Source organism: Leucopleurus acutus (genome assembly GCF_964270905.1).
Source record: "Leucopleurus acutus genome assembly, chromosome: 1".
NCBI lineage: Eukaryota > Metazoa > Chordata > Mammalia > Artiodactyla > Delphinidae > Leucopleurus > Leucopleurus acutus.
Genome location: NC_139142.1, coordinates 179,686,176 through 179,699,912, shown reverse-complemented (window position 1 = coordinate 179,699,912; position 13,737 = coordinate 179,686,176). Strand labels below are relative to the sequence as shown.

The 13,737-nt window shown below is 42.7% G+C and overlaps 1 protein-coding gene across 5 annotated transcripts in view; it reads left to right on the top strand.

Annotated features, from left to right (window-relative positions):
- Positions 1–13,737, top strand: part of SFMBT2 (Scm like with four mbt domains 2) — a 210,735-nt gene that overhangs the window by 90,974 nt on the left and 106,024 nt on the right. For 4 of the 5 annotated variants that reach the window (XM_082848830.1, XM_082848827.1, XM_082848829.1 and 1 more), the window contains exons 5-6: positions 4,256–4,344; positions 6,000–6,246. In XM_082848830.1, the coding sequence (XP_082704956.1) occupies positions 4,256–4,344; positions 6,000–6,246 (336 nt within the window). Of the gene's footprint in view, positions 1–4,188; positions 4,345–5,999; positions 6,247–13,737 lie in introns of those variants that run through there. The other variant, XM_082848831.1, reaches the window with a different exon arrangement.

The window sequence follows — 13,737 nt, the reverse complement described above, 5'->3', positions numbered from 1 at the left end:
CTTTATGTTTACATGTGCTCAGTGGGGCTAGAAATCCACCAAGAGTGGTGGTTTCCCAAATTCTGAAAAAATGATGGTAATCTTCTGCCTTTCATTTGGAACTCCTATTATAGACAGCTCTCTAATAAAGCAGTTGTAGGATTTGGGGGTCATCTAAAATGTCTTCTAAAAAGAGTGTGTGTGGGGGGGTGTGTTTCCTTTTTCTGAAACTCAAGTTCACGATGGCTTCCTTAGGTGAGATGTGGGTACCTCTCCAAAATGAGGTATGAAAATGAAAAATGTAACTGGGACTTCTAAAAAAGTGAAGTTGAATGTTTATATAATGTTGTAACAGTAGAACCTTGAAAACATGTTCATGAGAACGTTGTAGAAAGGTCCGGATTTTATTCTTCTTATGGACTTCCAGGAGATTCTCTCTATAAGTTAAAGAAATGGGAAAATGATTACCAAGTTGTGGATACACTTTTATCCACCTAAAGTTGCGGAGTTTTTCCAGTTTAATCATTTCTTTCTTGCTGTAAAGTTCACATTTACTGTAGTTAGGCTGCGTGTTAAGTTTTCTGAGATTTAACGTGTGGATCATTTGAAGAAAAAGATAAGGACCATAGGGCAAGCAATTGGTTTACATTTGAGAGAGATTTTTCTTACATTCATATGCCTTGATTTTGAGTCTTTGAAGAGAGATGTTCTGTAGTAAATTAAAACTCATAGTTTAAAATTTTTTAGTTAGAAATTTATATGTGGAAAATTACAGGTCAGCTTGTATTGCAATGAATTCTCAGGGCTTTCTGGGCAGTTTTTATTGTACTAGAATTTAACTGAATTGAATATTGTCTAAAACAAACCCATTGCCTGGGAATTGTAAATTCATCAGGCATAGTTTTGTATATATGGCAGTACTTCTTGTCATAGATTTTTACATGTGAAAATTGAGAGTTTTCAGAACTAAATGTCCACTGAAATAGTTGTTCTAAAATTAGCACAGTTCCTGAGAACTGTTTTGTTTCTACTTTCTAACCTAAAATGATTGGTGTACCTTTTGTAGCTAAGATACATTTTTCCACGGAGAGCCATTTGTCTAGATATTCTGTGGCAAATAAAAGCGTGCTTCAGAGCCTCACGCAAAAGCATATTAATGGACAGTTACAGGACCTTTGGAGTGCAGGGCCCCGTATATGTAAATTTCACAGCCATCTCCAGTGTTCTCTTGCTGTGACTCAGACTATTTCAATTTCAACACTGCACAGTGTCTTCACAGGGTGCATACGTATTTCAGAAATTCTAATTTAACTTTGATTACATGGATGTTAGAAACAACCCTTAAATGAAAAACTGAGTTTTCTTCTCATAGGGGATGTAGACGTAAGTTCTGTCAGTCACAGGACAATGTTTCCCTCGACTGTGCTAATTGTCACCCTTTTGGAATAAAAAATGAAATGCATATTTATTGGGTGCTGTTGTATATTTTGTCCTAATCTTGAAACTTTTTTTAAGCAGTCATTTTCATATTATCTCTGTCATGCCTGCAATTTAAATGGTTGATTTCTCTGTATGCAAAAGCTTTGAGAACCATAGATGCTAGTGGAAAGACTCCTTATAAGTTTGGCATCTGCAAACTCGAGTTTGAGGCTGGCTCTGCCCTTGTTTTTCCAGTGAACTTGGGCGAAAGTTAGTTAAAAACAGCCACCTCGTAGCAGTATTAGGATGATCAAAAGATACAAAGTAAATTAAAAGGCTTTGTAAAGTGAAAGATAAATACAAATTTTAATTAATTTATCTGGTATTCCGTTGCTTTGGTCTTCTCAGTCACCTTAGGCAAGCAGCAGAGCTGTCTTAGAGCATTCGGGCTGCGGTAACAAAAATACTGGGCGGCTTGTAAACAGTGGAAATTTATTTCCCACAGTTCTGGGGGCTGGATCCAAGTCCAAGATCAAGATACAGGCAGACCCCATATCTGGTGGGAACCAGCCTCCCGGTTCACAGACAGACGTCTCGCTGTGTCCTCACAGGGAAGAAGGGGCGAGGCGGGTCTCTTTGATGAGGTTACTAATCCCACTTATGAGGGCTTCAGTCTCGTGAACTTATTTAATTCTAATCACGTCCCCAAGGTCCCACCTCCTAACGCAGTTACATTGGGCGTTAGGATTCCACAAATGAATTTTGGAGGTGACACAAACATTCAGTCCATAGAAATGGGTGTAGCATTGAAAAATGTTTGCTACACTTGCCAATGATGGAAAAGGACCCAATAACACAGTTTTTGCCCCAAATATATGCATTTCCTTATAAGTATGTATGTAGAAGGTGGTATTTTATTTGAGGAAAAAAATCCCAAGTAGTAAGAGATGTTGAAGAGGTGGGTTGCTCTTTGCTAAGTGGGTCCAGGTATAGGACTTTGTTGTCCCACCCAAAGCTGGGCTTTCCAACTTTGCCCAAATCCCTTTTGTCTTGCTTGAGTCCCTTCCATTTTGATGTTTCTCTTGGTCTTACGATCATTAATGGGTGATGGTGGGAGATATTGACTGAGCTGCAGGTTAGTGATTGAAATAGCAGGTTGCTGCCACTGTTCCCTAAGCTGTTGGCAGTTCTGGCAAAGCATGTTGAAAGTTTCCATCTGCAGTTTGTGGGAATCAATAAAAAATACCTGGTGAGAATGTGTAATAATTCAGTATATACTTATAACAAAACTAGAGTTGTTATTTATTAATTGCATAGACGTGCCAGGTATGGTTATATTTTTCTGACGGGTGTATCTTCTTTAATTCTTATAGCATCGCACAAGGAAAATGTTGTAGCACTAGAGGAAAGAGTCCAAGAGAAATGGGGTGAATTACTCAAAGTCATGTAGCCCAGCTGGGCAGAGCCCAGCTCAGAGTCCGGGTCTTCGCCACACCGTGAGCTTGCTTTTCCCACCACCCGTGTGGCCTATTTCCCTTGGGTAATAACTCTGTTCCTTTAGGTTTGAGCTAGAAATGGTTGCATCTTGCTTTGAAAGAACCTAAACAATCTATGAACTGCTTGAGTCTCGAACCTTTCACAGAGGCTATGTATTGAACATGGTACCCTGGGCAGTGTCTGGTCTTCATGGGATGTGAAGGTCGGAATCACGGTGGGTGGATGGGGCTCTGGGCCAGTGTGCTGTTCTCATGTGGCCGAGGTTGTGAATCCTGTGATGCCCTGAGAAGGCTTGGGGCCTCTCCCAGGGGTGGATGTAACCTTAGCTTTGGGACATCTGTAGCCTGGGAGCTATGGCAAGAAAGTTACATCTTTCTCAAGTCTTGGGTTTGAAGCACTTGTAGAATGCAGGCTTCCAAAGGCCAGTATTTCTTTTGCAAAAGATGTCTCAAATGCAGTGCTCTCACCGCTGTTTGGGGCCCCAGACAGCAGCCTCTACCTTGGCTTCTCTGCCGTTAGCTTCCTTTGTCTCCCTTCAAGCCTTTATGCTATTTTCAGATTCATCTTATGCAGAGATTTCCTGTTTATTAAACGTGTGTGCTGGCTTTCTGGGCTGTCCACCGTTTTATTCCATTATTTCCCAATGCTCTGTGCTCAGGCCGGGCCGTGTGTCCGAGGGCTGCACTTTCTCCATTTCTTCCCTCCATCACTCTCATTAGCATATGATGTTCCTCTCAGCCTGCAAATCCCTTCTTCCTCTTCTCTGCCTGTATAATAAATCTTAATATAATTCAGAGCCTGGCTTTATTTCCCCACCTGGAAATAAATAAAGCACCCTCATGGAGCTCTTTCTTCTTGGAACCTCCTAAATTCTGTGCTTTGGAATATTTTCTAGGTTTTTTAAAAATAATTTTGTTCTTAATGGTTAGTTAATTCATTAATTAATTTTCTTTTTTTGGGCTGCGCCGCGCGGCATGCGGGATCTTAGTTCCCCGACCAGGTCTTGAACCCTCCCCCCCGCATTGGAAGCGCGGAGTCCTAACCACTGGACTGTCAGGGAAGTCCCTCTTCTTTGTTGTTTACAGAAGTTTCTGAACAGATGATAAGACTTCAGGGCTTCACGTTCTTTCATCTCCTTGGTGCCTAGCAAAATCTAGGCACGTGGTAGGTGTGAAGTCACCCACTGCTGACAGATTTGTTGTTGCCATTTTAGTACTTCATTTAAGCACAGCATTTAAAACGAAGAAAAGTCATGAAAGAACACATGTGTACAGAAAAGTGCTGGGATTTTAACATGTTGAAAGCTCCACTGATTTGTTGAAGTGTGTGTGTTTTTTTTTTCTCTCCTTTGTCTCACCAGCAATCAAAGAGAAGTACACGGACTGGACGGAATTTCTCATTCGTGATTTGACTGGTTCCCGGACGGCCCCAGCCAGCCTCCTAGAAGGTGTATGTATTGTTATCCAGCTATTCTCTGTCTGAAGCAGCACAGTTACATGAGCTCACACCTAACAGCACCTTTGCATATATCCTTCTGCGGGTACATGCGTCCACACGGATATCGGTGTCCAAATAGCGTAACTTCCTGTTTTTTCCCAAATTACTTAGGTTACTGATTCTAATGGCACTGAAGAATCTTCACCTTTGGTCCAATCAATAAGTGGAAAATTTGCTTTTATGTGAACACATTTTAAAATAATAACATGTTAGGATAGGTATCCACTATCCTATATGTTTAAGACTCTATCTTATGTTAGTGAATGTATATAAAATCCTGTAGAATAACTGTTGTGTAGAGGTGATGACTAAGCCTATATGTGCTGGGGTGTAGTCTCAAAGTGTACTGATAACTAGTTCCATTAACTATTGTATTCCGGATGCATTATGCCGAAATTTAAACACATACACGTTAAGTAATAGAAATGGCTAACCGTATTTAAATGTGGTTAAGGTCATTTTAAGGTACTGAAGTAAAAACACTTTAATCTGCAATCTTGATGGTGATATGAAAATAATTTTATCATAAAACATTTTAATATTTACATTCTAGAACAGGAAGAGAAATGTACTGTTATAAATAATTATTGAGTCACCAAATGTGTTTGAAGACTGCCCCTGATAAAGGGGAGAACACAATGAATGACCAAGGACACAGTGTGGAGTTTGACAGTCTCATTATTCTCTTAACATTAACCATAAATTTCTCACCTGTCATAAATGATATTGATATTTTGGAACACCACGGTCTAATATATAGTCCTCTGGTTTTGCTTTGTGATGATTTTTGCCTCATGTAGTTTTGTATCTCAATGGCTACTAATTTAATTGTTTGGTTGACAAATCAAAATGATGATTGTTCACCCTTTCAAAAGGACAAATTGTTTTACTCCGTTAAATTTTTTAAACATATTTGCCTGCAAGGCTGGCTGAACAAACACCCTTTTCCTATGCAAACATGTGCTAAGAAGGTTGCTCAAATGGGGCAGGTGTTATATATATTTTGTAAACCAACTATGGGGTTAAGTGTACAAATTACACAATAGTCTAATTTAGCTGATTATTAATGTGTGTTAGGCATTCATCAAAAATGTCCTCTACACATATTCGTGCATTACTCACGTAATCAAAGTACGAGAGTGTCCTGATTATGAGAGCGGGGCCATCGTAAGACAAACGTCTGCTGAGTCAAGGTATAAATTGATCGCCCCATATCAGATGTGTCCGTCTATGGGAAGAGCAGACATTCCGCCACCGCATGTTTTCTAGCTCGAGGCAAATTTGGTGTAACGCCTCTTAAAGGCGCCCTCGTTCCTCACAAATGCAGTTTTATCTGGGAAGGGTGATTTGTTTGGTGAGAACTTAGCACAAACTGTCATTTTCTATTTACTTGTGGCTTTGTTGTTGGATACAGAGTCGGGTATAATGGATGTGTGCGCGGGAGGGGAGGAGGGGAGGGCGGGGGCAGTGGGGTGGAGGGAAACACCAGACTGTTTGCCAGTAGCTTGGATGATGGTGTGAAAAAATATTATCTTCTGCTGTCATCTGTTTCCATGAGAACCTTAAAATAAAGTTTAAAATAAGGAGTTTTGCTTCTGTTTAAACAGCCTCTGCGAGGGAAAGGCCCTATAGACCTCATTACAGTTGATTCCTTAATAGAGCTCCAGGATTCTCAGAGCCCTTTTCAGTACTGGATAGTTAGTGTGATTGAGAATGTTGGAGGAAGATTACGCCTTCGCTATGTGGGATTGGAGGACACTGAATCCTATGACCAGTGGTTGTTTTACTTGGATTACAGACTTCGACCAGTTGGTTGGTGTCAAGAGAATAAATACAGAATGGACCCACCTTCAGGTAAGGGCCAGAGCTTTGGCTGCCCTCAAGCGTTTTAGAAAGAGATGTGATTATTTTCCTGGATGTCTCTCTGGAAAATGTATTAGCTCTGTGGTGTCCTTTACATCTGTACTTGTGGATATGAAGCGTTTTAACTTCAAATACTTTCTGTAGCAAATAGAACCCAAGACTTCTATGAATAGCGTTCAAAAATGAGAAAGCAGAGCTGGAGGCCGTGGAGAAGTTGATCTGGTTCCTTTGCAATCAATGGTTTGGAAATGAAACACACACTATGGTGGGACTTGGTGATATTCTCTCTTTTTCTTTAGGAATTTGATAGTCTTGCAAGTAGGTTCTAAAGTCTTTGTACTTCTGCCCGTCCACCCATCCACCCACCCACCCATCCATCATCCATCCAGCCACCCATCCGTCCATCCGTCCATCCATCCATGCATCTGAATATCCAAACCAAATGCTTATCATTATGTTATCTGTCCTGACCTGGAAATAGCAAAGAGAAAATCATCATGCTTTTTTTCCTGGCATATCGTAGACTTTTAAGTAGCTTCGAATACCTTGTCAGATGACTTTCCAGAGACTTAATTGGGTAGAAGGGTGCGTTATTCTTCCTGACATACCTAACTGGGCAAAAATCTCAATGTTTATGAAATAACCATTCTTGAATGTTTACTACATGCCAGGTGAGTTTACATCTGCTCTGATGTTTATTTTGATTCCAAAAAACTCTTTCATGTGACTATTTCCTTTTACAGCAGAGAAAATTTGAGACTGAGTTTAAGCTACTTGTCCAAGATCACCCAGTCTGTAGGAGGAACGTGCTGTAATTCAAATTCCCAGGTCCCCTCCCTCTTCCATCCAGTTCCCCCTGCTGCCTCTGACTGGCCTTACCAACCTTTCGATATGTAGCTTCAGAACAAAAATGTTGGATTCTTATGGAATTAAAGACGCCAAGGAAGGAATACTCCTTTCTTCCCAAATTTGCTGATTTTCATTTTGGTCAATTTCACAGGTTTATTGGAAGCAAAGACTTGGCTCTTTCCTTCATTAAAATTGCCAGAGACTTTTTTTCCCTCCCATCTTAGTTGCCAGTGTTAGTCTTGAAGACATGAAGCTGAGGCGTTGTATTTCCCTTTTCCGTCAGTCAAGGGCTTTAATTGAAAAAACGTCTTGGTTCTGTGTGTCATGTGTTTGCATTTGAGTTGAATTTGACAGGCATATAGACATAGAACATGGTATTTTATTAGTATTATTGTTGTCAACGTTTTGAGAGGCAGCCAGGAAATCCATTTATACCCTGAGTAATGTGGGGATATGATGACAAACGAAGGGCCTGTCAGTTCTGTGAGAAGAGATCTAAGCTCACGTTTGCCTTGGGATTCATAACCTAGCAGGAGAAATTTACTCTGTGCAGAAAGTTGGGTGTATAAGTCTTAGCTCGGTATCTAATTGCTTTATAAATGTTAAGAAAAACATATATTTGCCAGTGTAAAAATTTATAGCAAAGCAAAGGATTACTACTGGCCCTTAGGTTCTGTGCAATGTACCCTTCCTGTGACATCGTGGACTCATACTCAGCAGGCAGAATGGAAGGTGTTCCTGCAGAAACTAAGGAAATATTTCCATAGGAGAGTTCTCTCTCTTCCTGTAGATAATTTGATGTCTTTACAAGACAAGAATAAATTGTGTTTACTCATCTTAGTAATTTTCTGGAATTGTCCATTTCACTGAAGACTTTGGAAAAGGCATTCATCATCAAGAAGTTATCTTCCCAACATTGAAATTGTCGGCAGCTAAACTTAGTTTGGGGTACTGTAGGTTTAAAATGGATCTTGGTCAAACCAAAAACATCAGACTTTTTGTTTCAAGCAATAAGTCCTGATGACAATGGCAAAAAAAAAAAAAAAAAAAAAAATTGTCTGCAGGAAAGGCTATGGATGGGAAGAAGAAATTAAAAGGTGAAAGGACACCCCCAAATGTGACTCTTAGTTCTTCAGATGCAGTAGTTACAAGATGAACACTGAATTCTCCTATGTGATTCAGCAGAACCACACCCAGGAAGGCAATTAATCACCCAGGTTTTACACACGGGAACAGAACCCAATCCTTTGCGTAAATTAATTTCAGAACCCAATGTGACTTGTTAAACTTAGACGGTAGTGTTCTTTCCTTGAATGAAATCTAGGTGGGAGTAAAATTTCACACTTGCATAGAAAATACTAGGCTGTTTTTCCTTATTCCCAAACACGCTTAAGTAAATGAAAAGTGTTCATCATTGACTGGTGGTAAGTAGAGCTGGAAGGGTTGGGGAGGAGAGCAGGTGAGAGAGACTGGGTATAGAGTCGTCCCTCGGTATCCACGGGGGATTGGTCCCAGGACCCCAAGGATACCAAGATCCAGGGATGCTCAAGTCCTTTGTATAAAATAGCACAGTACAGTTGGCCTTCTGCATTCGAGGGTTGGAGGTGTTCTGCACCTGTGGTTTCCCCTTCCCAGGTTCCGCGTTCGCGGGCTCCTCCATCTGTGGTTTCTTCCATCCGCGGGTTCCACCCACTGCAGGTGGAATATTCAGGACCTGCGGGCCGGGAGGGCTGACTGGACTTTGAGAGTGAGGCCGTGCCAGGTCAGCCTACTCTCGATGCCCTCTTTGCTGTGCTGACATCAACACCTTTGCTAAAAGTAACCATAGCTCCTCCTTTCCTTTCCTTATTCTTTCTACTTCTTGAAGGACACAGTATTTCTCAACCGTTTGGTGTGAATAGAGGTATAGAAATAGGTGACAGAAAGTAGCTGGCTAGTCAGTCTTCAAACACTGGAGGAGAAGGTGCTGGCTTTTATGCTGTCCGCCAGCGAGGAGCCTGCATCCCATCTTTGGGTGGAATCAGAGGACACGGGGTGGGCGAATGGGAGGTTAGAAAGAGGGGCAAAGTCACCTTGCCCCACTCGACCCACCATCAGGATTGCAGTGCTGCCGGGGTAGGTGGAGTCCAGCTTCAGTGAAGACCAGGTGAAGGAATGGAAGAGGGTAAAATGCCAATAATCATGGGAGAGGCAGTGGCTTCCCGCGGTCCTTAGTGATTCAGGCGTTATCAGGACAGGACTGGGAATCCACGGGTGCCTTTTCTTCAGTGCTGAATGGAAGGCAAATCATGATTAGACAGACCTGGAGCTGTTTTTCCAGCTCTGTACCCCTAACGCCTCCCCTCATTTATTTATTTTCCTGCCCTGTGGCCTTCTCTGTGTTCCTCGAGCTTTCTATGCGTGTCCCCTCTTTTGGAATGCTGCTTTACCATGCCCCCACTTCATCCAGACCTTGGATGAGAGGATTTCACTCACCGCTGAAACTGAAAGTGCGGGACCCATTCTCTGCTGTGTCCCCTGACACCCTGCCCAGCACATAGTAGGTGCTCAGTAAATATGTGTTGAGTGAGTTGACTGAATAAAAACTCGGGTGTGTCTAGACAGAAGGAAGGAACCAGCCAAGTCCACCTTCCAGGAGCCAACTAATTGATGGGGATTTGGAAGCCAATTTGGAGGGGAGAGCCCAGGTGGACGCACCTCCACACAAGGAGGACTGTACTGTCCTCTTTCCCCTGAAGTGTTAGGGGGGCTTCTGAGCAAGTAGAGATGTGATCTCTTGTTTAGCACCCAGGATGGCTCCAGGATATAAGATGCACGGGAATGTGGTCTGTGGGGTTCAGGATGAGAATTTCTTCCTTTAAAAGGGTCCACGTGTGAACAGAGCTTGAGAAACCCAACAGAGCGGAAGGAACATGGGCTTGGAGTCAGGGTTCAAGTCAGCCTCTCTTTCCACTTCTGTCACTGGCTACAAAGCTTCTGGGCAAGTTACTCTACTTTGAACCTCAGTTTTTACATCTGTAAAATGGGGATAATCATACATTTGCTGTGCTGCTAAGTATTACTCAGGTGATTGGTATTTTCTAAATATTCAATCTGTGATCAGAGTTTTAAGATTATATTTGATCTTCTAAGAAATTTAAGTAGGTCATTGAGGTCAGGGGTCATTTAGAGGCCCCACCTACTTTCATATTTTTGGATGTTTAGAAAGCAAGATAGAATCTGACATGGTTTTGCAGAAACTAAAGAGATGAAACTTTTTGAAGTTTAAGAAGAATCCTTATCTCTATATTCTTTTGTATATTTTTTCCCTACATAATCTTTATGTCAACCATTTCCCCCCCTTTTCTTTCTATTTTAGGTAGTTTCTGGAGCCAGAAGTTTCTGAATCTAATTCAGATGCTTCTTACTTGAACTATTTCTCATTCAAAAAGAGTTGTTTGTTTTAGTTCAGGCTACCTTAACGAAATACCATTGATTGGGGGAGGGGGCTCGAAAAACACAAATCCATGGTTCTGGAGGATGGAAGTCCAAGATTAGGGCATCAGCATGGTTGAGTACTGGTGAGGGCTCTCTTCCTGATTTGTAGATGGCCACCTTCTTGCCAGGTCCTCAGCTGGCCTCTTCATTTTTTTTCTTTAAATCTTTTGGCCATGCTGCACAGCATGTGGCATCTTATTCCCTGATCAGGGATCGGACCCATGCGCCCTGCATTGGAAGCATGGAGCCTTAACCACTGGACCACCAGGGAAGTCTCCCGGCCTCCTCTTTATGTGTGCATGGAGATGTATATATCTATATCTGTATCTGTATCTGTATCTATATCTATGGGGTATTGAGAGAGAGCAAGCATGCACTTGAAAGAGAGCTCTTTGGTGTCTCCTTTTACCAGGGCACTAATCCCATCATGGGGGTCCCACCCTCATGACCCCATCTAAACCTAATTACCTCCCAAAGTACCATGGCGTTGAGAGATTAGGCCTTCAACATACTAATTTTGGAAGGACACAAGCATTCAGTCCATAGCACTTCCCAGTGTCTTTTAAGAAGCATAGATGAGCCTTTCCTTACTGGTCAGAGCCTGGTGGAGAAGGAAGGAGAGGAGGGTGTGAGGTGCATGAATAAAGGGGATCACCCCTCCAGGCCTTCGATCACCCGAGGCTGTGAGATGATGATTTTGTTCACTCCTCTTCCTGCCACACTCTCTGTGAGATGTCCTGCCAACATGCACAGAGGGGGGACACCTCGTTTTCACTCAGGCTTCTAGTTAAAGATGAATCAGGACAGGTTTTAATTGCTTATTACTTCCCACCAACAGAAATTGACATGATACACTCTATTAAATTACCTGCAACACGATCACTTTAAGAACCTGTTTTATGTTCTTTTAATGGTGCTATTTATTGTCCGTACACTTGCCGGCGTAACCAAGCACCTCTCTGTCTAATGAAACACACGCATGGACTGTTGCTCTCTGCTTATTGAAACTAGGAGGTGTTTAGCTTCTGCAGGTGGTTGAGCGTACTGACAGAATCGCAGTTGCTTTTCACCTTTTAAGACAAGGAGTATGCCCTGCCGTGGGGTTAAATTCCATATTAGGATTCAACGTCCTCAGCACGAAGACGAAGAATCTTAAGATTGTAGGACGGAGATAAAAGTCCCGTGAGACTTCCTGGGTGTCTTCACCCATTCAGGCTGCTGTAACACAACACCACTTGTAAACAGGAGACTGATTTCTCACAGTTCTGGAGGCTGGAAGTCCAAGATCAAGGCAACAGCAGATTCAGTGTCCATTGAGGACCCACTTCCTGGTTCCTAGACAGCGTCTTCTCACTGTGTCCTCACCTGGAGGAAGGGGAGAGGAGCTCTCTGGGGTCTCTTTTATAAGCACTCTAATCTCATCATAGGAGCTCGGTCCTCATGACCTCATGACCTCTTAAAAGGCCCCACCTCTTAATGCTGTCACCTTAGATGTTTCAACATATGAATTTTGGGGGAGGGGGGCATATTCAGATCAAAGCACCAGGCTTCTTAGGCTACTTGTGTTTGGTTTGGTGGAACAGACGTGGCATCAGGTGGATGCAGCCTTCTAGGGTGATGTGGCTGGTCCAGTCCTGCTCTGCCAGTGTGTGTGAGTCCAGGTGTCAGGAGAGGCTGTGAGCATCCCTCGGGGGGCTGCCTGTCTCCTCGCTCAGTTCTGAGTTTGGACCTGACCATGTTGGGTTTTCATGGCTCTGGCCTTGAGTAATTTTTAAGCCATTCTTCTTTTACCCTCTTCTCTGCCTCAGGGGCTCCCCTTCCCACCCCGAGACCTCAGTTACAGACTGCGGGAGCTCGGGCACCAACACTTCCTCTTCCCTTTTTCTATCCCCTGTATGTCTGCAGACCTTTCCTTTGACCTTCTCTTTGGAGGTCACCATCCTTTTCCATGACTTGGTTCTCCTTTTACTACCATGTCGAGTTTGAACTCCCCATCGACCTGCTTCCAGAACCCTGGAAGAGTGGATTTGTTTCTGTTCTACTGAGGAAGTCCAGGGTCTTATTTATTGTTTTCCTCCTGACCCCGTCTTGAACTGCTGCCCTTGGTGTCCTCTGGGCTTTGCTTCCTAGAATCCTGAATTGCCTTCCCTTTTCACCGAGACTTTGATGCAGTGCCCCTGAGCTGAGCCACTGGTATATTCCGGGGAATCTGCCTCACCGTCTCGGGACAATTGTAGGGTTCCGTGAATTGGTCCTTCTCCCTCCTTTGTGGGACTCTGTGATAAGCGAGTTCTCCCTCAGGACCCCCCCCTCACCTGTGGAGGTTGGAGGGACCATTCATTCATTCTCTGTAGAGGTGTTTGTTGGGGGGACCTCACTATGTTCCCCCAAACATGTATACCAAGGAGAATTACAGGCTATTTTGTCTCTGATAGAGAAACGCCAAATTGGGGGAAAAAATTCTGCAGCGGTGTAAGCGCATAAATAAAAGGCTAGAAAGAATTATAGACACTATACACAAGTAGAGCCTGTCTTGTCATTAATTATCCTTTACGTGACTTGGTGTGTCTGACAACGAGGGGCGGTGGGTAGTGCATTGATAACCTGGCTCCTTCTGACAGCATCTCTCACCTAACCATAATTGTGATAGTCTGAAAAGACTAAGTAAACTGCTGAAACACAGGTGCTTCAAGCTCAAGGTGAGTTCAGAAGCTATGATCATCAAAATATATGGCCGCCTGCTAAAAAGCAGACATGCAAGAAATTAAAAATATAGCCCCAAAGGCTTAATGTTGCCTTTTAACTGTGCTTAAATTCATATTCATATCCTAGCTGTCTGTCTGAAGTAGCCTGGGTTGATATAGGGAAGGTATAAACATATCTACTCCAAGTGAGTGCTTCTGCAAATCCTATTTTGATAAGGTCTTAAATCTGTTGAGATCAGATCATAAAATTCCCCCGCAGTTTCAGCAATCGGTAAAAACAGTGCTCAACGATTTTGTTCTTTTAATTTTGTATTCAGACGGTGTAACCTCCTTTCGCAAATCCCTGCCCCCCACTGCCTGGGGGAAAACATGGGCAACGTGATGTGTTAGCAACATTTCAAGTGTAAATATTAGACTTGGTTGGTAAATTTTAATTTACCTTTTCATAATT